The 23,712-nt window shown below is 42.6% G+C and overlaps 2 protein-coding genes across 2 annotated transcripts; one reads left to right on the top strand and one right to left on the bottom strand.

The window, feature by feature from the left end:
• The first annotated feature begins 4,207 nt into the window (after window positions 1–4,207).
• Window positions 4,208–11,764, top strand: LOC108438720 (chemokine-like receptor 1). The gene is made up of 2 exons (XM_017716722.2): window positions 4,208–4,295; window positions 9,846–11,764. The coding sequence occupies exon 2, from the start codon at window positions 9,856–9,858 to the stop codon at window positions 10,807–10,809; it is 954 nt and encodes a 317-aa protein (XP_017572211.1). The 5' UTR covers window positions 4,208–4,295; window positions 9,846–9,855; the 3' UTR covers window positions 10,810–11,764.
• A 3,433-nt stretch (window positions 11,765–15,197) lies between these two features.
• On the bottom strand, window positions 15,198–18,430 carry LOC119261875 (uncharacterized protein K02A2.6-like). The gene is made up of 2 exons (XM_037531893.1): window positions 17,304–18,430; window positions 15,198–17,217 (listed from the first exon to the last, which is right to left on the bottom strand). The coding sequence occupies exons 1-2, from the start codon at window positions 18,428–18,430 to the stop codon at window positions 15,198–15,200; spliced, it is 3,147 nt and encodes a 1,048-aa protein (XP_037387790.1).
• Between the last annotated feature and the right edge of the window lie 5,282 nt (window positions 18,431–23,712).

Consider the following 23,712-nt stretch of genomic DNA (forward strand, 5'->3'; position numbering starts at 1 on the left):
CAGAGTTCTTTAATGAGCACATTCCCTATAGACCCAATGCAAGGGTTGTTCACAAGATTATAACACATGCTTTGCTCACTCTACATGTTTAACTTATTTGAGACTTTACCAACTATTAGCTTTATTAAGCTTAATAAGGGCATGAAATAGATGCCTAATATGCTGTAGGAAATATTTTATTTATTTATATATAAATAAAAGTGCTGTGGAAAATGCTTTATTCGTTAGCATTAGAATGCTATACACAATTTTTTGCTTGTTATGAAGAAAAGGACCATAATACATTGAAACAACATTACACTAAGACAATACAGTGGTTATTGTAATGTTTTAACTGAGAAAATTCTCACATTTGTGTGTTTCTTTGGTCGCTCGCGCAGCCGTCTTGCCGGCTTTCTTTTCTTTTCTTTTTTCAATAACACTCTGTTTGGAGCATGCCTCTGATAAACCTCCATTTGGAGAGTCTTGTAGCCCTAACACTTTGCCCTACCCCTCTATCTCAACAAAAAATTGGACCTACCCCTAGACGTGAACGTGCAATACAGTGTCAAGTCTGGAGCAAAAAAGCAACAAGCCTCAAGAGGCTGTGCATTACAGTGATTTTATCACAGCCTTCTTAGACCCGGCATGGAGTGGAGTGAAAAAACAGTAACACTTTATTTGAATGCTACCTACATAAGGGCTCCATAACGCATTTATAAGCACTAAATAATGTGTTTATGAAGCACTACTTGAACATTTATTAAGTGCTTATGCTGGTACTTGCAACCTGACATAAGATGTTATATGAAATAAAGGACATTGTACTGACATAATATGAATAAACGTTGAACATATTTACAGCACTAAACACATTTAAAACACTATACATAGTTATTTATGTTGCATTCTCAAGGTGACATTGTATTGATATCAGGTGAAATATGCCTGGAAACCACACCGTCTTCCCTGCATGGCGTGGACAAGATGATTGATGCAATTTTATATCACATCAGAAGGTAAATTATGACAGAGAACAAAAAGGGGATGAATACATCCAGGTTGTTTCTACAGTTTATGTATGCAGTATTGCTTTTGCTTCATGTCATTCTTCTTCTCTCTTAAGCCACATATATGAAGTCTTGGTCTTGCAGTAGTGTCACCAGGACAGTGCTTACCTGTTAAGAAGTATGTTTGTCAGCTTCACAAAGGAATTTGATACCCTTAAACTAAAGTGATGGCTATTTGCTTCATTTATAACACTGTTATGAAGTATGATTCCCACAAGATGTAGCGTCTATAAGACAGATGGCTATTTATGAACAATGCATATCTGTTCTATGAATCATTTAAAGTGGTAACACATTTTCCATTCATAACACCTTCATTAAGAATTCACTAGACATGAATGAAGATAATGTTAAAATGAAAAAAAGACAATAAATGGAATGCTACAACTTTATTTATAGCAAACACGCAAATATCATAAATACCATAGTCACATCTTTAACCATATTGCTGACTGTAAAGGGCATGACTGTAAAAGAGTCTTTTGTTTCAAAGCAAGAAAAACTCTCTTATCATGTTGTAGCCTGGGTGACTAGGCATGCATGTTCAGTGGGGTTGAAAAATATGAATTAGGTTGTATGAACTCCTCAGTACCCTTGAAGAAGGATGAATGAACTGAGCATTGAGGAAGAGTGAATAATGCAGGGTGGACTTCTCTGAAAGGGTAAATAGGGTGATATGAACTACTCAGCAGGGTTGAGGAAGGATGAATAGGGCGGAACTAACAACTCAGCAGGGTTGAGGAAGGATGAATAGAGGGAATGAACAACTCAGCAGGGTTGAGGAAGGATGAATAGGGGGAATGAACAACTCAGCAGGGTTGAGGAAGAGTGAGTATGGGATTAGATTTTGACAGATTATGACACTGTAATGTGTTACTTTGTCAAAATTATGAATAAATACTTCAAAATATTGACAGTTCCTCAAGATTATGACTGATTATTGTCATGTTTAGAGTTGGAAAATGCATCTAAGCGATGGAGAGAAATTTTAAAGCTCTAATACGAAGCAGTCCTCGACAGTTCCCTGTGAGATACACTATATTGATAAAAGTGTTGGGACACCTTACACTCACAGGAGATTTTATGACATCTCATTCGAAATACATAGAAATGAATATGGATTGGATCCCCCTTTTGCTGTAACAACAGCTTCCACTCTTCTGGGAAGCTTTCTACAAGGTTTTGGAGGGTGCCTATGGGAATTTTTGGCCATTCATCCAGACGAGCATTTGTGATCTGTCAGACACTGATGTTGGACGAGAGGGTCTGGCTCACAATCTCCCCTTAAGTTCATCCCAAAGGTGTTCAACGAGGTTGAGGTCAGGGTTCTGTGAGGGCCAGTCAAGTTCTTCCACATCAAACTCACCCAGCCCTGCTTTTATGGACCTCACTTTGTGTACTAGGGCTCAGTCATGCTGAAATAGAAAAGTATCTTCCCCAAACTCTTCATACAAAGTTATATAAGTAAGTATAGTCATTCAAAATGTCTTGGTATGCTGATGCATTAAGATTTCCCTTCACTGGAACTAAGGGGCCTACGCCACCCCTTGAAAAATAAACCCATATCATTATCCTTCCTCCACCAAATGTTATAGTTGGCACAGTGCAGTCAGGGAGGTAGCATTCTCCTGGCATTCCCAACCCAGAGTCGTCCATCACACTGCCAGATACAGTGTGATTCACCACTCCACAATATGATTCCACTGCTCCAGATTCCAGTGGTGGCGCTTAACACCACTCCATCCAGTGCTTCTTGGCATTGTGTTTGGTGATGTAAGGCTTGCATGCAGCTACTCAGCCATGGAATCCCATGAAATGAAGATCCAGATGCACAGTTTTTGTGCTTATTTTTATGCATTATGCTCCTCAGCACTCAGCAATCCCACTCTGTAACGTTTTGTGGTCTGACACTTTGTGGCTGAGTTGCTGTGGTTCCTAAATGCATGACTAAATGCAGACTGCATGGCTAAGTGGTTGATTTTATACACATGTAGCAATGGGACTAAATAAAACACCTCAATTAATTAATCAGCGATTAGAAGGTATGTTCCAGTACTTTTTGTCAATATAGTTGTTTTTTTTTTGTTTTTTTTATTTTGTCCACGTGAGTCATTTCTAAAAAATGCTGAGTAAATAGAATTTCAAATATTAAAAGATATGTAAACGTGATTAAGTGCATTTTAACCTCCACTACATCCATACTCTCTGCCAAACTGGACCAGTTCTATTGCCCTTTTAGCCATTTATTAATAATAAGTTCAAATAAGAAAACCAAAAACCCAGTTCTAACATGCTAGCTACCTAACATTTGCTTTGTTAAAGCCTAAGAAAAGCCTCCAAACTTTAGCAAAGCCTAGCTTGCTAGATGGTTAAATCAGGTGTGTTTGATGATGGACGTTGAAATCTGCAGTGCTGTGTCCTTGGATAAAGGTTCTGGTTAACAATATCAGTGTAATCATTCAGTAAGCATATGTAAAAAATATTTAAACAACACTAAGCTAAGCAGCTTGACTGAATATGTGCAGCTGGATCTGGCAGAGAGCTTGCTGGGTCTAGCACCAGAGACTGGGCAGGGCAGAGCACCAGAGCTAAGGAAAATAGGGTCGTCATATCTGGAATACACTGTGGCCTTGTTCCTAAGGCCTCTTGTGGAGCCTGAGCATAATAGTTGGACACGCTCCATTCACTCAGTGAAACCTTTTCCAGATGGGATGGAGAGTCCAGGCCAGATATACAAAGCCTGTTGTTTTCTAACAGAATAACACTATTTCAACTCTCAGCACTCCTCCAGAATTCGCATAGTATCTCACATGGTACAAACCTTTCATGTTATTGTTGTTTTTAAAAGTGATGGTAGATTGTTTTGGACTTACAACAACTTGTTGAGAGTTATCTTGTTGACCATTTCCATCATTTGACTGAGTTTGGTGTGGAAGAACACGGTGCTATTGAGTAGTCACAGTTTTAGTCAATCTTGCCTACTTATATTTCTACATTTAAATGTAAGTCAAATGTAAGTGAATGGCTTCCTTACATTTGGCAAGACTCCTTTCAAGGGATGTTGTCTGTCTGCACCACTGTCTTTTTGGTTCCTTGGGGAAACTTGAACTGAATGATTCCTCCCCTTCTGGGGGCGGAACCTTCACTTGCCATCACTCGTTTTGACATCTCATGTGCTGCAAACAACTTCAGAGTTCAGTTCAGCTTCTAAAAGGACAAACCACAGGATACTTTCATTTGCCTGAGGTAAGAATGTCTCCCAAAATAAATACTACAGTGCAATCAGAGCTGACAAAACACTAACAGGATGTATTTTAGTATTAACGAATACATTTATAATGAAAACCGGATTCATAGCAAGGAAATTTTATTTGAAGTCACTTTCTTTTAACAATAATCAGTATTTTATATTGTTTATACTGTTGTTGGAAAACTAAGTTTTAGACATTTTGCAATGCTCAAATGTTTTACTGTTTCAAGAATTACATCCAAGAGACTGAGAATGTAGAATAATGATCATTGCATGACAACTGATACATTTTGCAAAGATGGCCGAGGGGAGATTTGTTCTTGATTTCATTTGAGGAAATGTTTCATAGCAGATAGGATAGAAGATAGTAATGGAATGCTATCACAGAGGCATAAATACAAGGCATAAATATTTCAGGCAATGAATCCATGTCATTAAGCAAGGGTCATAAACTCACATTGCTCCATGAGGTCTTCTTCTTACTATACTTGACTAATACATGTTACTTTTGGTTTCGTTTCCTTTTGGTGCACCATGCAAAATAAGCTTCACCCTTATCTTGCTTGACATTTTTACCCCTGACAGCATTGCACCATCATACACTGTACAGCATTGCCCCTCAGTGGTGGAATGAAACTCCACACTGCACAGCCATTCAGTTCTTTCCTGTGTGATTTGAAGACTTCTGCTTAGGTTAACACTTTATTTGCACTCCTTTGAACTTAATTTCTGAACTATTTCTCGACATCAAATTTCTGTGCTTATTGTTTATTAGTATTATTAACTTACTCATCCCAAGGGTATATGATTATTTAGTATTTAATGGATCAAGTCAAGTCAATTCTTGGAGGACCACTACTTTGCATGTTGTGTGTGTCACTCTGGTTAACAGTGTCTACTAAATGGAAAGTGCAAACCCTTCTTTCACTTAATGTCAAGTCCGTTCCATCTGTTTTCTAAGCCGCTTCTGCCTCAGGATCGTGGGGGGGTGCTGGAGCCTATCCCAGCCTATCTCAGGCGGAAGGCAGGAAACACCCTGGACAGGTCGCCAGTCCATCGCAGGGCAGACAGACAGACACAGACTTTCCTGACAGAGCCAGAGGTTTCTTCCCACAGTCCAAAGACATGCTGTCAGGCCTACTGGATAAGCTAATGTCAAGTCAAATAACAATGAAATGATTCATGGAAAAAAAAAATCTGGCAAATTTCTCTGAAAAACTGAAAGCAAGTCTCCTGAAAAGAATGGAAGCTGTAATAAAGGTAGACTAGCAGAAAATCCAAACAACGTCTAAGACTAAAAAAATCTGGCAAAGTTCTCTGAAGAACTGAAAGCAAGTCTCCTGAAAAGAATGGAAGCTGTTAGTAAGGCAAAGACTGGATACACTAAATACAGAAAAAACAACATTATATTTAGTTGTTGAGGCTTTCTTTGTAAGTTTCTCTTTATTTAAATTAAATGTAATGGTTATTTTGCCTGAAAATTTGTTCTGACAGTATTGTCCATACAAAACATGGCATATTAGTATGTATAGTCATTATAGTCATTAGTATCAAGGCAAAATCATTAGGGCTGGACTGCTGAACTGGATTTTGAAGAGAAAAAACAAATCTACCCTGGAATAGCACTCACTCAGATGGTGTGAACTCATGTAGTTAGCTGTGTAGTTCTTTTTCTATGGTGGTGGAGTGTTCGAGTAGTTTCAGCTTGCACATCTACTATTAGATGGTCATAAGATAATGTGGTCTAAGCACTGGTCCTATTGTTTAACTGATTGGGATGCCAAGATAGCATAGTTGGTCTGACTGTCTCTAGGTGGGTGGGTATTATGTTCCATCCTCTATCCCAAGAAACATGCTAGCCATTGGCATTACTTAGCTGATGTCACAAAATTAGCAGTTAGCATTCTGCTCCAAGCACTAACATCAGATTAAAAGATGTGGTGGTCAGTTTCCAGATTTATTTAATAAAAAGGCTTATTATACAGTAACTACAGGGGCTTCAATGCAAACTAATGGAGGTATTCTTAGGTTATAGAAGTGTGTAATAAAATGTGGACCTGCTGGTGGGCTTGTTAAGGGGTTAAAGTAAATCAGTTGTGCTGTTGATGGAGTACACATAAATGCAAAGGCTGGAGCACACCAAGAAGTCAGGAACCAAACTTATGTTCTTGTAGTGGTATTCTTCTAATAACTACCAAAAAAAGCCTTTCCCTGAAATTATAATTATGAATTGTATATATTCTAACATTAAATAATGTGTTTGCTGACAAGATAAATATGTTGAAATAATGCTTATGCCTGCCTAAGACTTTAAATTTGAAGGCTACATGTGTAGGAACTTTAACATATGCATAAGCAATGAACAATGTATTTTTAGATTAGATTAGATTAGATTCAACTTTATTGTCATTGTGCAGAGTACAAGTACAGGGCCAATGAAATGTAGTTAGCATCTAACCAGAAGTGCAATATATAACATTATTTACATAAAGTGCGGTGGTAACAGTGACCAGTGCATAAATATAACTGTTATATACATGTGTGTATAAGTGAAATGTGAAATATGTAATATAAAATATGAGACATACAATATAAAATATACAGTGTTATATATGCAGTGTTATATGTATCTATCTATCTGTGTATTATGTTTATATACAGGAATGTACATATTGAATATATAGTATATAATATACATATATACATAACACATACATAAAGTGAGATATGCAGTAATATGAATGTAGGTTATTATATACACATGCGTATACAAATATAGACATGTAGATGTAATAGATACTGTACAGATCAGGGAGCAGCAATACAAATGAAAGTTGTATGAATGAAGTATATCATCAGTGCAGAAGGTGTTGGAAGTGCAGTTTTTTAAAGTGACTGTGTAGCGTTCGTCAGGATAACCGCCTCAGGAAAAAAGCTTTTCCTAAGCCTGCTGGTGCGGGAGCGGAGGCTCCTGTAACGCCTGCCAGATGGTAAGAGGCTGAAAAGTCTATGATTTGGGTGGGTAACATCTTTGATGATGTTTCTTGCCCTGCCCATGCAGCGTTTGTGGTATATGTCCTCGATGGTGGGTAAATCGGTGCCTGTGATGCGCTGCGCCGTTTTTACTACCCGCTGGAGTGCTTTGCGGTCAGCAGCGCAGCAACTGCCGTACCATACAGAGATGCAGTTGGTGAGTATGCTCTCAATGGTACAGCGGTAAAAGTTCACCAGGATCCTGGGAGACAGGTGAGCTTTCTTGAGGCTCCGTAGAAAATAAAGGCGCTGCTGCGCCTTTTTGATGAGGACGGAGGAGTTCAAGGACCAGGTGAGATCCTTGGAGATGTGGAGACCAAGGAACTTGAAGCTGGACACCTGGTCCACTGCAACTCCACTGATGGAGATGGGGGTGTGAGCCTGGTTCCTAGTCCGTCTGAAGTCCATGATGATCTCCTTTGTTTTGTGCGTGTTGAGTGCCAGGTTGTTGTCATGGCACCATGAGGAGAGATGCTGTACTTCGTCCCTGTAGGCCGTCTCATCATTATCTGTGATCAGGCCTATCACCGTGGTGTCGTCTGCGAACTTGACTATGGTGTTTGAGCCATAAACAGGTACACAGTCATGGGTGAAGAGGGAGTACAGTATCGGACTCAAAACACAGCCTTGTGGAACGCCAGTGTTCAGGGTGATGTGTGATGAATGGAGATTGCCTAATTTAACAGACTGGGGTCTGTTAGTCAGGAAGTCCAAAATCCAGTTGCAAAGTGATGTGCTGATGCCCAGATGGTTGAGCTTGGATATCAGCATGGACGGGATCACTGTGTTAAATGCTGAACTGAAATCAATGAAGAGCATTCTCACATATGAGTTCTGACAGTCCAGGTGGGTCAGTGCAGTGTGTAGTGCTGTGGAGATGGCGTCCTCAGTGGATCTATTGCTCCGATATGCGAACTGGTGTGGGTCCAGCGTAGCAGGTAGGCAGAACTTCAGGTGGGAAAGGACTAGTCTTTCAAAGCACTTGGAGATGATTGGGGTGAGTGCAACAGGTCGGAAGTCATTCAGGGCTGAAGCAGTTGAGTGCTTTGGCACTGGCACAATGGTGGCAGACTTGAAGATGGATGGGACAGCTGCCTGGGCCAGCGAGACATTGAAGATGTGTGTGAAGACACCCGAGAGTTCCTCAGCACAGGCTCTTAGCACACCATCAGGGCCCGCTGCTTTCCGTGCATTCACCCTGCTCAGCATGCGGCTGACATCCGAATTGGAAAGTTCAAGTGGATTATCGTCTGGTGGAGGATCGTTTTTTAAACGTCACCTTATTACCCCGGTCAAAGCGAGCGTAAAAGTGGTTCAGCTCATCAGGGAGTGAAGCACTGTTGGTGGATGGCGCAGTGCTCGGTGGCTTGTAGTCTGTCAGGGTGCGTATGCCCTGCCACATACGCCGAGGGTCAGAGGAGGTAAAGTGCTCCTCGATCCGCTGTTTGTAGCAATGCTTGGCTATGGATATTCCTCTCCTCAGATTGGCTCTGGCCAAGCTGTAAGCCTCCCGGTCTCCTGACCTGAAGGCAGCATCTCTGGCTTTGATCAGAGAGCGAACCTCTCTGTTCATCCAGGGCTTCTGATTTGGGAATATTATTATTGTCTTTTGTGATGTCACTCTGTCCACACAGTTGTTGATGTGTTCCAGGACAGAGTTAGTGTAGGTGTCCAGGTGGATTTGTGAGGCCGTGGTGGCCCGGGCTGCATACTCGCTCCAGTCAGTGTGCTGGAACTGGTGCTGAAGGAAGGAGTCAGCCCCATCCATGTAGGCTTGATCCTCCGAATGACTGGACTGTATTTGGGGAGTAGAAACAGAGAAAGATGATCTGAAAGTCTGAGGTGGGGGAGGGGTGTGGCTTTGTATGCATCAGCCACGTTTGTGTAAACTTTATCCAAAGTTTTTTGTCCCCTTGTGGTGCAGGAGACATTCTGATAAAATTTTGGTAATCCAGATTTTAGATCAGTGTGATTGAAGTCCCCTGCTACAATAAAGGCTCCGTCCGGGTATGTAGTTTGTAAAACAATTACAAATACAAATTTATAAAACAATACTTGAGCATTCATGAACAGCGTATGGCTTTAATCACAAGATGACATATGATGTTTTATGAAGTAAATGAATTTGGATTTTTGTAAGTGGTCTTAAGTTAAAGGGTGGCACACCTGTTCCTTTTGTAACACTGTAAATAAGCATCATTCACAATTAATGGGCTCCATAAGGCAGAAGCTCAGTTAATAACACCAGGTATCAGTTCTATCCAGTTCTTCTTGGGCTGCCTAAAAGTATTTTTTACTTTTAATATCTAAGTACATTTACAATGAAGGTATATTCATATGTGTATGTACTCAGGTAGAACTATGGATAACTGATTTATTTTGAGTGTTTCTAATTTTGCACAAATGTCAAAATATGTAAGATCATCACTAAAACGCTGATCTTTGTTGCTCTTAACTAAGCCTGCATGGTCTCTTCCTTGTTTTTATTGATTCCATCACACTCTTTTTTTCAGAATTTCCAGGATGTCCTCCAACACGACAGAGCCTACTGACTATGACTATGAATATGACTATCATTGGCAGATAGAGGAAACCAGAGCAAATGCTGCATCTTTTAATGGCATCAGGATGCTATACGTTATCTCGTACTTTATTATTTGCGCCCTGGGTGTGATCCTCAACTCTTACGTGATCGTCGTCGGTTTGAAGAGTATGCGTAAGAAGACTGCCACCTGTGTGTGGATCCTGGCATTGGCCATGACCCACTTGGTCTGCTCTTCATTCCTGATGCTGCAGCTTTTGTATGCATGGCATCACTTCAACTGGAATTATGGAGCAGCTCTTTGCAAGCTCTCATCCTACATTACCTATGCCAGCATGTTCTCCACAGGTGCTCTGCTCAGCCTGTGGAGCATCAGCAGAAGATTCCCAGGTGGCAAGCATGGCCTATCCACAGTCCTGATAATGGTTCTATGCTCCTGGACATTCGGAGCAGTTGTCAGCAGCCCATCTCTGCTCTACCGAGAGCTTCACTACACAGAGATGGGAGTGCAGTGCATTGATGACTACAATTCAAACAAAGAGAGCACAACACCCGATGGAATGAGAAAATTGACCACTGTTCTTCTGAGCAGGCTCCTGCTGGGCATATTGATTCCTGTGCTTGTGATGGGAGCAAGTGCATGTCTGATACGACCACCCGATCACAATCTGAAGAGTTGCAAGCGAATCATCTGTGCTATAAAGGTGAGCTACTTCATCTGCTGGACGCCCTTGCTTGTTTTGTGTCTCGTTCAGGTCACTGAAGTAAGCCCTTTCAAATATGCATTACCAGCAACCACTGTGCTGGCCGCAGCTCATTGTTTCATCAACCCTGTGATCTATCTGTTGGTGGGATGCCAAATTAACATGGACTGGATGACAAAGGAACCAAGTAACTCTAACCATGAAAGTCAATCTGGTGAGTGCATGCATTAAATTACAGGCAATAATGGTGTACATCTGGAAGACCATCAGCAGCTCACGTGTCAGCTTAATAAATCTCTGCCAAAAGGAAATGGGAAGGCAAGGATGTTCCAACATTCCAAGGGATTCCCAAGGGTTACTTTCCTTTCTCAACAAGTTCAAGGCCAGAGGAACATTTTGATTGCCATGCATGAGCACCAAACCTTGGGCATTTTCTATATGAAATGTTGCACATAGTCACAATAAGCAAAGCCAAAGGCCCACCATACCAATAATGCGTGAAAAGAGATTTGTTAGCACTGGAAAGCAATTAGGGGACTAGCGCAACTTATGTTCCCTACTTGAATAGACACAACGTAAAACAAAGGAAAAGAACCTGTTGTTAGAAAGATTATATAGAAGAATATGTATCATTATCACAATCACTCTTGGCAAACAAAACTCTAGCCCAAGACTGGACTCTCTGAAACATTTACAGGAAACTTCACAAGTCAGTATTTCTGCAGGAATGGCTAGATCTAGTTTTTGGATGAAATGCAAATGTCAACGACCACCCTTTGAATTCTTTCCACTCAGAATAGTGAGTAAGTGCAAATTATTGCTTTTTTAGGTCCAGGAACGAAATAGGAAACACATATTTGACACAACTTTTTAAGGTGTGGGAATAAGATGATAAAAGGCTGACCACAACTTAGTAAAGATTCTTATACGTGGCCTTTCTAAGACATGGTAATGAATTATATTAGGATATTGTTTCCATGCTTTAATACTACAATTACAATTTAATGCCATGCGTCATTTTTATTTATGTATTTTACAGTGAATAGTGTGAAAAATAGAATTTGTGATTTCAAGGCCCAATCCCATTTCACACCTCGCCCCTACCACTCAACCTTTAGCCCTCCTTTTTGTGTGTTCATGTCTAGTGTCGTGTACCAATTTTTGTTGAGATAGAGGGGTAGGGTGAAGTGTTAGGGCTACATGGCCCCCCAAAGGGAGATTTTTCAGAGGCTCAATACGAATGGAGTGTTATGAGAAAAAAGAAAAGCCGGCAAGATGGCTGTGCAAGTTATCAAAGAAACCCACAAATGTAACAAAGAGTTAATGATGAATATCAGAGGTGCATATGAAAGCAGTCAGAAAGTTTCAGCTCTAGAAAGAAGAGATGAAACTCTCTGTTCTCCTTTCACTTTTATAAAACTGTCTGATCTACAAAATCTCTCATTTTAAGATGTTTTTTATTTTAGTTAAAGGAGCAAAAAAAAAAAAAGTAAAAATCCAGTGATTTTTGTGAGGTTTATTCATGTTATGCTTGATGTTTTATAGCTAATGTAATAAAATGTGCATTTTAAGGTAATTTTTAACAACCTGGTAGGTTTTAGTGTGCTCTGAGATATTCTGTATTCTGCAAAATAGAAACATTTCTGAGTCTTATGCAGAAGAGTTATATGCTTAGCACTGTGGACTTCATAATGAGTAATGAGGTGCAGTGGATGTCATTTTCAGATGGCAAACTGGGGCTGATTTTATATATATATATATATATATATATATATATATATATATATATATATGGCTACATATATACAAAATCATCATTTATAGGTTACAGTCCTTTGGATGATGACTGTCCCTAACCCTAACCTCTAAATTCCAACCTGTGAATAGAATTTTTTGTACTTTATTTCTTTTCAAGTGATGTTAAAAGACTTAGATTCAAATGTGTTTATTACTTTTTCAATTATTTAATAAACTGATTGTCATCATTTGAAATATGTAATATATCACTTTCCCTCCTGTGCATATCAAAAGGGAATTTGTATATTTAGACTTCATTTCTATCTCTGTGTTTTATATCAGTCCACCACTAGAGGTCAGTAGTCTGAGGGGAAAGTTCTCTTCAGATCCATGTTCTGTATTGCCTGTGTAATCATATGTGACGTATGCATCTGTGGTCTTTCTCAGCTGCACAATGTTATATTGAATTATATGCTTTACCGGAATAAATAAAGTATATTCTATTTTGCTCTTTGTCTAGATTTGTATTGCTTAATAATAGAAAGTCTGTGTCCTAATAAATCTGTTATGGTCCAAATTGGCTGTTATTGGTTCCATTGGTTCCACTGACTTACATTAATAGCAAGGTATGTTTTTTTCCTTCTCCTGTAAAGTTACCAATTTGGAGATAGGAGGTTTTCTTTTCCACAGTGTTATGTACCTGTTTACTAAACTTTTTTACAAAGTAATAATTCTGAAAATAGCAATCAACACATCAACAAGCCATTCTAATTTACATCTGGGAGCACTCACTGGTGATGTATTAGTGCTTGGTGACTTTATCGTCACCTGGAAGATTAAAACATTGGCTAAATTGTTCTTGGCTACAGCTGTAAGTGTTACCAAAGACAGAGGATTCCTACACTAGTATTTCTCCCAGTAAGGAAGCCTCTGGCTGTGGTAATAAATATACAGCAGCTCTATCTGCCTCTCTCTGGAAATGAGGGAAAAAATTCCATTATACACTCACCGGCTCGTTAACACAAATAGCTAATCAGCCAAACACACGGCCGCAAGTCAATGTATTTAGGCATGTAGAGGTGGTCAAGACAACCTGCTGAAGTGCAGACCGAGCATCAGAATGGGGAAGAAAGGGGATTTAAGTGACTTTGAACATGGCATGGTGGTTGGTGCCAGACGGGCTGGTCTGAGTATTTCAGAAACTGCTGATCTACTGGGATTTTCACGCACAACCATCTCTAGGGTTTACAGAGAACGGTCAGAAAAAGAGGAAATATCTAGTGAACGGTGTTGTGTAGAAGAAAATGCCTTGTTGATGTGAGAGGTCAGAGGAGAATGGGCAGACTGGTTCCAGATGATAGAAAGGCAACAGTAACTCAAATAAGCATCCAAAATCTCTGAGGAAGGTTTCCAACACCTTGTTGAAATTATGCCATGAAGAATTAAAGCAGTTCTGAAGGCGAAAGTGGGTCCAACCTTTTACTTGCAAGGTGTATGTGATAAAGTGGTCAGTGAGTGTATACTTGGTACATTTGACATTTGACAAACTAAGCAAGGTTTTATTATTTTGTCCAATGTTTCTTTTGTTCTATTTGTATTTACCGTTACTTACATGTTATTTCCATGGTACAACCCCAATTCCAATGAAGTTTGGGACGTTGTTGTAAAACATAAATAAAAACAGAATTTGCAAATGAAGACATTAGCGGAATTATGATTAAAGGGGTAGTACATAAACTGGCTTGCTATGCCGATGATATCCTTGTATACTTAGCAAAACCAACACATTCCTTACCCCATCTGATGCAGTCGTTTGAACTATATGGTCAACTCTCAGGATATAAAATTAATGTAAGTAAAACACAGCTACTTTCATATAACTATAATCCACCAGAAACAATTACAAATAGGTACCCTCTGACCTGGCACACGGAACATCTAAAATATCTAGGTATTACAATACCAAAAGACCTCGCAAAATTATCGGAAAGTAATTATCAGCCTATAAATAAAAGAATCAAGGAGGATGGAATCTCATTCCGTTTTTCAGTTTTATCTTGAGGATTGAATCCATTAAAATGAATGTACTACCAAGATTGTTATACTTATTCCAAACCCTACCTATAGAGATTAATCAAAACCAATTTGATGAATGGGATAAAACAATGTTGAGATATATATGGCAAGGAAAAAGGCCTAGAGTCCGCCTTAAAACCTTACAATTAATCAAAGAAAAGGGGGGATGGGGTCTACCTTCTCTAAGAGATTATTACCTCGCAGCACAAATGAGGGCTGTGATATACTGGTGCAACCCACTATATAATGCACACTGGAAGAATATTGAGGAAAAAATAACCCACATACCTATTCAGGCAACTCTAGCAGATGACAACTTACAAGGCTACATAAATGCTACTGATAACCCATGGGTGAAATGGACCCTTAAAGTATGGAAAACTATTATAAAAGAATACAAATTAGAGGGAGACATTGTAATCCTCAAATGGTGTGCATATGACTCAAACTTTACACCGAATAAACTGGATTCCAGATTTAAGGACTGGACGACTAAGGGAATAACAGCACTGTGTACAATACTGGAAGAAGGAGCATTACCTAGTTTTGAAAAGTTGAAGAAGAAACACTTATTAGAAAAACAAGATTTCTATCGATATTTACAGATGCGAAATTTTATTAAAACAGAGGCACTGAAGCGGGTCGTGAAGTAAGGAGGCTCAAGTTAGTGGAGAATCCCGCGGAGGGAAAACTTTTATTTCACGAGACAAAAACGAAACTTAACTCGCTTCCAAACAACAACTGAACTACTACCAACTAGTACCCCCCCCTCGAGTCTCTTAAAGGGCTAGACCCCGTTGAGTGACTTAACGCCTGTCTGTTGCGGATTCGCTCCAGTCGCGAGTAGTAGCCCCTACACACGTCCCCCCAGAATCCGCGAAAACGGACATGTCCAACCGGCGAGGGGGCCGAACCAGACGTCCGGAACGGCTCGTCACACCCGGAGCCGGGGAAAAGGCCGGCCGCTCCCTGGGGCGTGCCGGGACAGTGCCTGAGGAACCTCCACGCTTCGCGGGCCGCCCAGTCTCCACAGTGCTGCCAGGAGCCAGGTGGGCCGGCTTCAGGCGGTCTACCGAAACGCTCACAGGAACGCCGCCAACCTCAACCTTGAAGTACTTATCCCCAGGAGTCAACACTCGGAAAGGACCATCGTAGACTGGACGGAGGGGGCTCCGGTGCGCGTCATGCCGGATGAACACAAACTCCGCCGCTCGCAAAGAAGGCGGAAAGCGTGACTCCGGCAGGCCATGTTGGGAGGTGGGCACCGGTGCAAAATCGCTGGAGAACTCACGAAGGGCCTGTCGCTGGTGGCTGGCGGACCACGGGGTAGTAGAACTTGGGAGGAAATCCCCAGGAACCCGTAGCACCTGGCCATAAACAAGTTCAGCCGAAGAGGCTTGGAGGTCGTCCTTGGGGGCCGAACGGAGGCCCAGCATTACCCAGGGAAGCCTACCGGCCCAACCGTCATCCTGGAGACTGGCCCGGAGTGCGGCCTTCATAGAGCGGTGGAAACGCTCACACAGCCCGTTGGCCTGGGGATGGTAGGCAGTAGTACGGTGAAGATGCACCCCGAGACCCGCAGCCATGCTGGTCCAGAGGGCTGAAGTGAACTGAGGGCCGCGATCCGAGGAAATGTCTGATGGAACGCCAAACCGCGAGACCCATGTGTCAATGAATGCTCTGGCCACCTCCGAAGACGTTGTGGAAGAAAGCGGCACGGCTTCTGGCCACCTCGTGGTCCTGTCGACGATCGTGAGGAGGTGGGTGAAACCCCGGGACGGTGGCAGCGGACCCACCAGATCCACATGTACGTGGTCGAAACGCCGCTCAGGCACAGGGAACAACGCCAGCGGGGCCTTAACATGCTGATGCACCTTGGCGCGTTGACAGTCCACACAAGCAGTACTCCAGTTGCGAATGTCCTTTTTAAGGCCGTGCCAGACGAATTTGTCTGCCACCAGCCTTTGCGATGCCCTCCTGCGAGAGAGGCCGTGTATGGTGTCAAAAACCGGTCTGCGCCAGCAGGTGGGAACAATAGGCCTGGGGTGGCCCATGGACACGTCACAGAGGAGCGTCACACCAGTATCACTGAAGGGAACATCCGCCAACCGCAAGCCAGTGACCGCAGACCTGTAGGCTTGGACCTCTGGGTCCGACACCTGGTCCGCCGCCATTCGGGAGTAGTCGATGCCGAGGTGTACAGCGTCAACTGCCGCGTGGGAGAGACAGTCGGCCACAGGGTTGTCTTTTCCTGCAACATGCTGAACGTCCGTGGTGAACTCCGAGATGAAGGCCAGCTGACGTTGCTGACGGGAAGACCACGGTTCGGAGGACTTCGCCATGGCAAATACCAAGGGTTTGTGATCCACAAATGCAACAAATGGACGGCCCTCCAAGAGAAAGCGAAAGTGGCGCACGGCCAAGTACAGGGCGAGCAGCTCACGGTCAAATGTGCTGTATTTACGCTCAGCGGGGCGGAGCAGGCGACTAAAGAACGCCAGGGGTTGCCAAGCACCATCGACCCACTGTTCATGCACCGCGCCAACTGCATAGTCAGATGCGTCGGTGGTGATAGCAATGGGTGCATCAGGTGAGGGGTGCGCCAACATAGTCGCATCCACCAGCGCACGTTTGGCCGCATTGAAAGCCAGGAGCCGCTCATTAGTCCAGTCTACTGCGTGTTTGGCCGCTTTGCCTTTGAGGGCTTCATACAGAGGGTGCATGAGACTGGCCGCGCGTGGGATGAAACGGTGATAGAAGTTCACCATTCCTAGAAACTCCTGCAGAGCTCTAACTGTCAGAGTGCGAAACACTGAATGGCTTCCACTTTAGTAGGGAGTGGAACGGCGCCGGCACTGGTGACGCGGTGACCGAGGAAATCGATGACCTGAAGCCCGAACTGGCACTTCGACGGGTTGATGATCAAACCGTGCTGATTGAGGCGCTCAAATAGGAGCCTGAGGTGGTGCAGGTGTTCCGACCTGGAGGTGCTGGCAACCAGAATGTCATCCAGATAAACAAAGAGGAATGGCAGGTCACGCAGGACACTGTCCATGAGGCGCTGGAACGTCTGGGCGGCATTCTTGAGGCCAAATGGCATGCGGAGGAACTCAAACAGGCCAAAAGGAGTGATCACCGCCGTCTTCGGGATGTCAGCGGGATGCACGGGGACTTGATGGTAGCCACGAACTAGGTCCACCTTGGAAAAGATGACTTTCCCAGCCAGACAGGCAGAAAAATCCTGCACATGAGGAATGGGATAGCGATCCGGAGTGGTGGCATCATTGAGTCGGCGGTAATCACCACATGGGCGCCAGCCTCCGCCCGGCTTCCGGACAATGTGCAGTGGAGAAGCCCAGGGGCTGTCGGACCTTCGCACGATGCCTAGGCGTTCCAATGTGTCAAACTCAGCCTTTGCGACCGTGAGCTTGGCGGGATCCAGGCGCCTAGCGCGAGCGTGGACCGGCGGACCCGAAGTGGCGATGTGATGTTCGACTCCATGCTTGCTGCCATCTGAGGAGAACGTGGGGTCCGTCAGGCCCGGAAACTCCGCGAGGAGGCGCGAGAAGTCGTCTGAGACAAAAAACGCACCCGTCAGCTTGGAGGAGCCGAAACGGCTGAGTGAGCATGGTAAGGAGCTGAACGTCTCCGGGTTGACAAGGCGTCTGTTTTTAACATCAACCAGCAGGCTGTTGGCACACAGGAAATCGGCACCCAGAAGGGGGGTGGAAACCTTTGCCAGCACAAAAGGCCATGTAAATCGCTGCCCGCCAAAGCACAGTGGAATTGACCTCAGCCCATACGTGGGGATGGAGGTACCATTGGCGGCCTCGAGGGCGGGGCCAGCACGGCCTGACTTCATGTCCAAACCAGAGGCAGGCAGAACGCTCAACTGAGCGCCTGTGTCGCAAAGGAAACGGCGCCCTGACACTGTGTCTGTGAGGAAGAGCAGGCTGCTGGAATGGCCGACGCCTGTAGCCGCTAACAGGTGTCGGCCCTTGCGTTTCCCGGCTTCCCAAAACAGCAGGGAGGACGACATTTTTTAGCCTTGGCCCCAAAACGTGCATGGTAGAAGCAGAAGGCTGGAGGGGGTTGGGGCATGGCTGCACATACCGGGGCGTCAGAGGGAGATGAAGACGCGTAAGCCCGCGTGGCCGCAAAACCCTGCTTGGCGGAGAGGATCTTGTCGGCCTCTCTAGCCAAAGCACGAAAGTCTTTAAGAGTTGAGCCTGCTAAAGCCGCACGAACGTCGCCAGGCAGCTGCTGCAAGAAAAGTTCTCTGAATAGAAAACATGGCGGGTGGTCGCCCACAGAGACAACATGTGGTCCATGAGTTCGGACGGTTTTGAGTCGCCTAAACCGGGTAACGAGAGAAGCCTGTGTGCGCGCTCTGACTCGGACAACTCAAACGTCTGAAGGAGAAGTGACTTTAACGCTGCATACTTATCGCCTTCGGGGGGAGCCTGGAGGAAACTCAGTACTCTGGAGGCAGGGCTGCTGGTCAGGGAAGCGACGACGTAATAGAACTTCGTCTCGTCCTCCGTGATTCTCCGGATGGCGAACTGAGCCTCAGCTTGCGCGAACCAAATGGCGGCGTGCTGCTCCCAAAACTCCGGCAGCTTAAGAGCCACTGCGTGTGTTGTCATGTCGGAAGAGCTTCGGAGACGTCCGAAGAGGCGTCGGGGTCACCACTGAAGCGGGTCGTGAAGTAAGGAGGCTCAAGTTAGTGGAGAATCCCGCGGAGGGAAAACTTTTATTTCACGAGACAAAAACGAAACTTAACTCGCTTCCAAAACAACAACTGAACTACTACCAACTAGTACCCCCCCCTCGAGTCTCTTAAAGGGCTAGACCCCGTTGAGTGACTTAACGCCTGTCTGTTGCGGATTCGCTCCAGTCGCGAGTAGTAGCCCCTACAGCACAAAATGTAACTGCCAAAAAAAAAAAAAAAGGCTTTATGTATAGGGACTTACAGAAATTTATGACAACTGTGTTGTTTTTGGCGTGTATGTCTGTGCACATATGCGCAAAAAGATTGAAATATGTCCCACAATGACATGTATGCTTGTGTATGACAATAAAAATATAATTAAAAAAAAAAAAAAAAAGAAAGGGGCACTTCAACAAATGTACCAGACACGATAGATCACCAAAACTGTCACCGACTCAACACATTGGGTCTGAAAATGTGTAGCTCTCAAAAATCTGTTACTGAGAAAAGGAAATGAAGAAAAGAAGAACATTCCCACTAGAACAGCAAAGCTGGACATTTGAGATGTGGCGTAACGTTTTATGGCCTGTGAACGTTTATGAAGCCTCAATTTAAGATCTTGGAGGTAAAAGAAGGCAGAATAAATGCCACCAAAGCAGTGAGACGCTCTTCAAACCAGCTCTACAGCCATCAGTCAAGCATGGTGGGGGATCCACTGCACGTTTGAGGATGTATAACGACATCTGGAGATGGTGGTTAGTTTTTGATTTAAGGCACTATTGAAGTACCAACAAATGTACATACATCATGTAATGCTCTCTGGTAAACATTTGGAAGAAATTTGTTCTACAGATAATGACCCCAAGCGCACTGCTGAGAAGATCAAAATGTACCTATCAAACAGGGAAGGTGTTGATGTTCTCAAAAAGCTGAAATCAGGCATCCTGAGAAGAATGGAAGCAATAATAAAGGCAAATGGTGCACACAGGTGGGCACATCTGATACGGGAAAAAACGTACTGTATTTAGTTGTTGAGTTTTTTTGTTGAATGTATGAAAAATAAATAATAATAGCCAAAAAAAAAGAATATTGGATTTGCAAATCCTTTTCAAACTATATTCAATTGAATACACTACAAAGACAAGATATTTAATGTTCAAACTGATAAACTTTATTGTTTTTTGCAAATATTCACTCATTTTGAATTTGATGCCTGCAACACGTTCCAAAGAAGTTGGAACAGGGGCAACAAAAGACTGGGAAAGTTGAGGACTGTGTTTGGAACAAGGTGAACAGGTTAATTGGAAACAGGTGAGTGTCATGATTGGGTATAAAGGGAGCATCCCTGAAAGGCTCAGTCATTCACAAGTAAGGATGGGGTGAGGTTCACCACTTTGTGAACAACTGCGTGAGCAAATAGTCCAACAGTTTAAGAACAACGTTTCTCAACGTGCAATTGCAGGGAATTTAGGGATTTCATCATCTACAGTCCATAATATCATCAAAAGATTCAGAGAATCTGGAGAAATCTCTGCAAGTAAGCGGCAAGGCAGAAAACCAACATTGAATGCCCGTGACCTTCGATCCCTCAGGTGGCACTGCATTAAAAACCCACATCATTCTGTAATGGATATTACCACATGGGCTCAGGAACACTTCAGAAAACTATTGTCAGTGAACACAGTTCGTCGCTCCATCTACAAGTACAAGTTAAAACTCTGCCATGCAAAGCGAAAGCCATATATCAACAACACCCAGAAACACCGCCGGCTTCTCTGTGCCCAAGCTCATCTGAGATGGACTGACGTAAAGTGGAAAAGTGTCCTGTGGTCTGACGAGTCCACATTTCAAATTGTTTTTGGAAATCATGAACGTCGTGTCCTCCGGGCCAAAGAGGAAAAGACTGTCCGCATTTTTATCAGTGCAAAGTTCAAAAGCCAGCATCTCTGATGGTGTGGGGGTGTGTTAGTGCCCATGGCATTGGTAACTTGCACATCTGTGAAGGCCTCATTAATACTGAAAGGTACATACAGGTTTTGGAGCAACATATGCTGCCATCCAAGCAACGTCTTTTTCAGGGACGTCCTGCTTATTTCAGCAAGACAATGCCAAACCACATTCTGCACATGTTACAACAGCGTGGCTTCGTAGTAAAAGAGTGCGGGTACTAGACTGGCCTGCCTGCAGTCCAGACCTGTCTCCCATTGAAAATGTGTGGTGCATTATGAAGAGCAAAATACGACAAAGGAGACCCCGGACTGTTGAGCAACTGAAGTTCTACATCAAGCAAGAATGGGAAAGACTTCCACCTACAGAGCTTCAACAATTAGTGTCCTCAGTCCCCAAATGCTTATTGAGTGTTTTTAAAAGGAAAGGTGATGTAACACAGTGGTAAACATGCCCCTGTCCCAACTTCTTTGGAACGTGTTACAGGCATCAAATTTAAAATAAGTGAATATTTGCAAAAAACAAAGTTTATCCATTTGAACATTAAATATCTTGTCTTTGTAGTGCATTCAATTGAATATAGTTTGAAAAGGATTTGCAAATCTTTGGATTCTGTTCTTATTTATGTTTTACACAACATCCCAACTTCATTGGAATTGGGGTTGTATAAGGACATGAAGTACATGCAAACTTTATGTTTACAAGCCCCTTCATTTGCTCTATTGACCTTATTTTCCAGACCTTAGTGGAATGAATGTTATTCTTAATTAATGTGTGCTATTAAATGACTTGTTTTACCAGAAATAATAACATTAATAACATTCAACCGCAAATAACTGACCATCTAATTAGCCTTACGTAAAGAATATCATGCAACATTGGTATAACTCTTTTTAAGCATTTATGAGTCACACTATTTCAGGAACCCCTTAAAACCCCAGGCTTATGACATAGCAAGCCTTATTATTCAGTAACTACATAGATTTCAATGCAAACTATGACCTATTCTTAGGTTATAGAAAAGTGTGATGAAACATTGGGCCTATTGGTGGGCCCTGGCCGTTCAACGCTTTAATGCCTTAACTAGAAAAAAGGGAACTGCATGACAAGTCTAAACTTGGTAATGTGACCTCTGACTGGTCATTCTTATTGCCTCTATGGGAAGTGGTCTGCTTGGTTTGAGATCACAGGAAATGTGTTGCACAGCTTAAGATGGGGAATTCTAACATGATGCATTAGTTGAAGCATTCAAATACTGAAACTAATGAGAAACAAAATAAAAAAATAGGGTTGAGAGAGGTACTTCAGTTTTACTAGTTATCTGGTTAAAATGTAACCTAATCCAAAAGATTTCAATATTTACACAATAATACATAAAAAGTATTATGCATATCAAGAATTTCCATTTTTGTGTACAAATTTTTGCAAGACGAATTTAAAATGAGATGGCCAAGTTTTACATTTGTCATGTATATAAGTTATTCACTAAGCACACTCATTTTGGAATGAGTGTTTAAGACTGATACATGTAAATGAGCTGGGTTTTGATTGGCTGCACTGAATATGCTTCATTTAAAAGCAGTCCAGGCTAAAACACTCCTTATAACTTCAGTGTGAATAGGTGGTGCTAAACGGCTCTAGGCTGAATAGGCCACTCGGTGAAATGTGTTGGGTTTCATGACATTAAAAAATGGACAAAACTGGCTACTTCTGTAGCTCAGTTTCCATATTTGGACTGTATGGATTGGGAAGTGAAAGGGACATTTTTGTAATTGAATTATATTTACATACTAAATAAAGTTCCTATATTTGTCCTCATTTTAACGCTCCAACTCAACCAAATCCTTTTTGCAACTGTATTTTTTACTGTCAGTCAAGCTCTGTGGGTGGATCTTTGGGGAGAAGCTTTTTTGGTGGAGGAATTAAAAAAAGAAGTGAGGTCTGACAAAAAAGCAAGCAAAAAATGAAAACCTGAAAAACAGCCATTGTTACATGGCTTATCATTCATTGCTTGGTTCTGCTTACAGGGAACATAAAGAATGTTGGTTACATTCTTGTAGGACTTTCACTGTTAAAACAACCATGTACTCAGTTATTCATAGGGAGAATTGTGGCTCATTAGCCAGAACCAAAATATTTTCCAGTACATTTTGTTAACAGCTTTTCTGTCTAAGCACTTGTTCAATCCTAAGGTTTGATGAGAAATGGTTAATTGTGGAGAAACTTACCGACCTGAGGTTGCAATGTGTACAACACAAATACAGCCCCACCTGTGAACCTACACCTTTTGACATTTATATGTAATGATGATGATGGTGAAATAGTGAAAAGGTTTTCTTAGTCATAAAAAAAGAAATATAAAACAGTGTATCAGGCATCAGGCCACATATTCACAACCACTTCAAGTAATAACCTTATGCAAGGGAGCTTTTAGAGTCATTAAACTCCTCAGCATCTGGTTCTAATCACCACCAGTGTGAACATTTCTGTTTATCTAGATCAGATATCTAGATGTTGTCACAAAGCAGCTTTACAGCATTTCAGAAAAAGTGTTTCAACAGGACTGTAAGAATGTACAGAAACCCCCTGGTGGGCAAGCCAGGGGCAACAGTGGCAAGGAAAAACTCCCTCACACATCCTCCTCTGGTGAAACTACCTACAAG

This window comes from Pygocentrus nattereri, chromosome 20 (genome assembly GCF_015220715.1).
Source record: "Pygocentrus nattereri isolate fPygNat1 chromosome 20, fPygNat1.pri, whole genome shotgun sequence".
In the NCBI taxonomy this organism is placed as follows: Eukaryota; Metazoa; Chordata; class Actinopteri; order Characiformes; family Serrasalmidae; genus Pygocentrus; species Pygocentrus nattereri.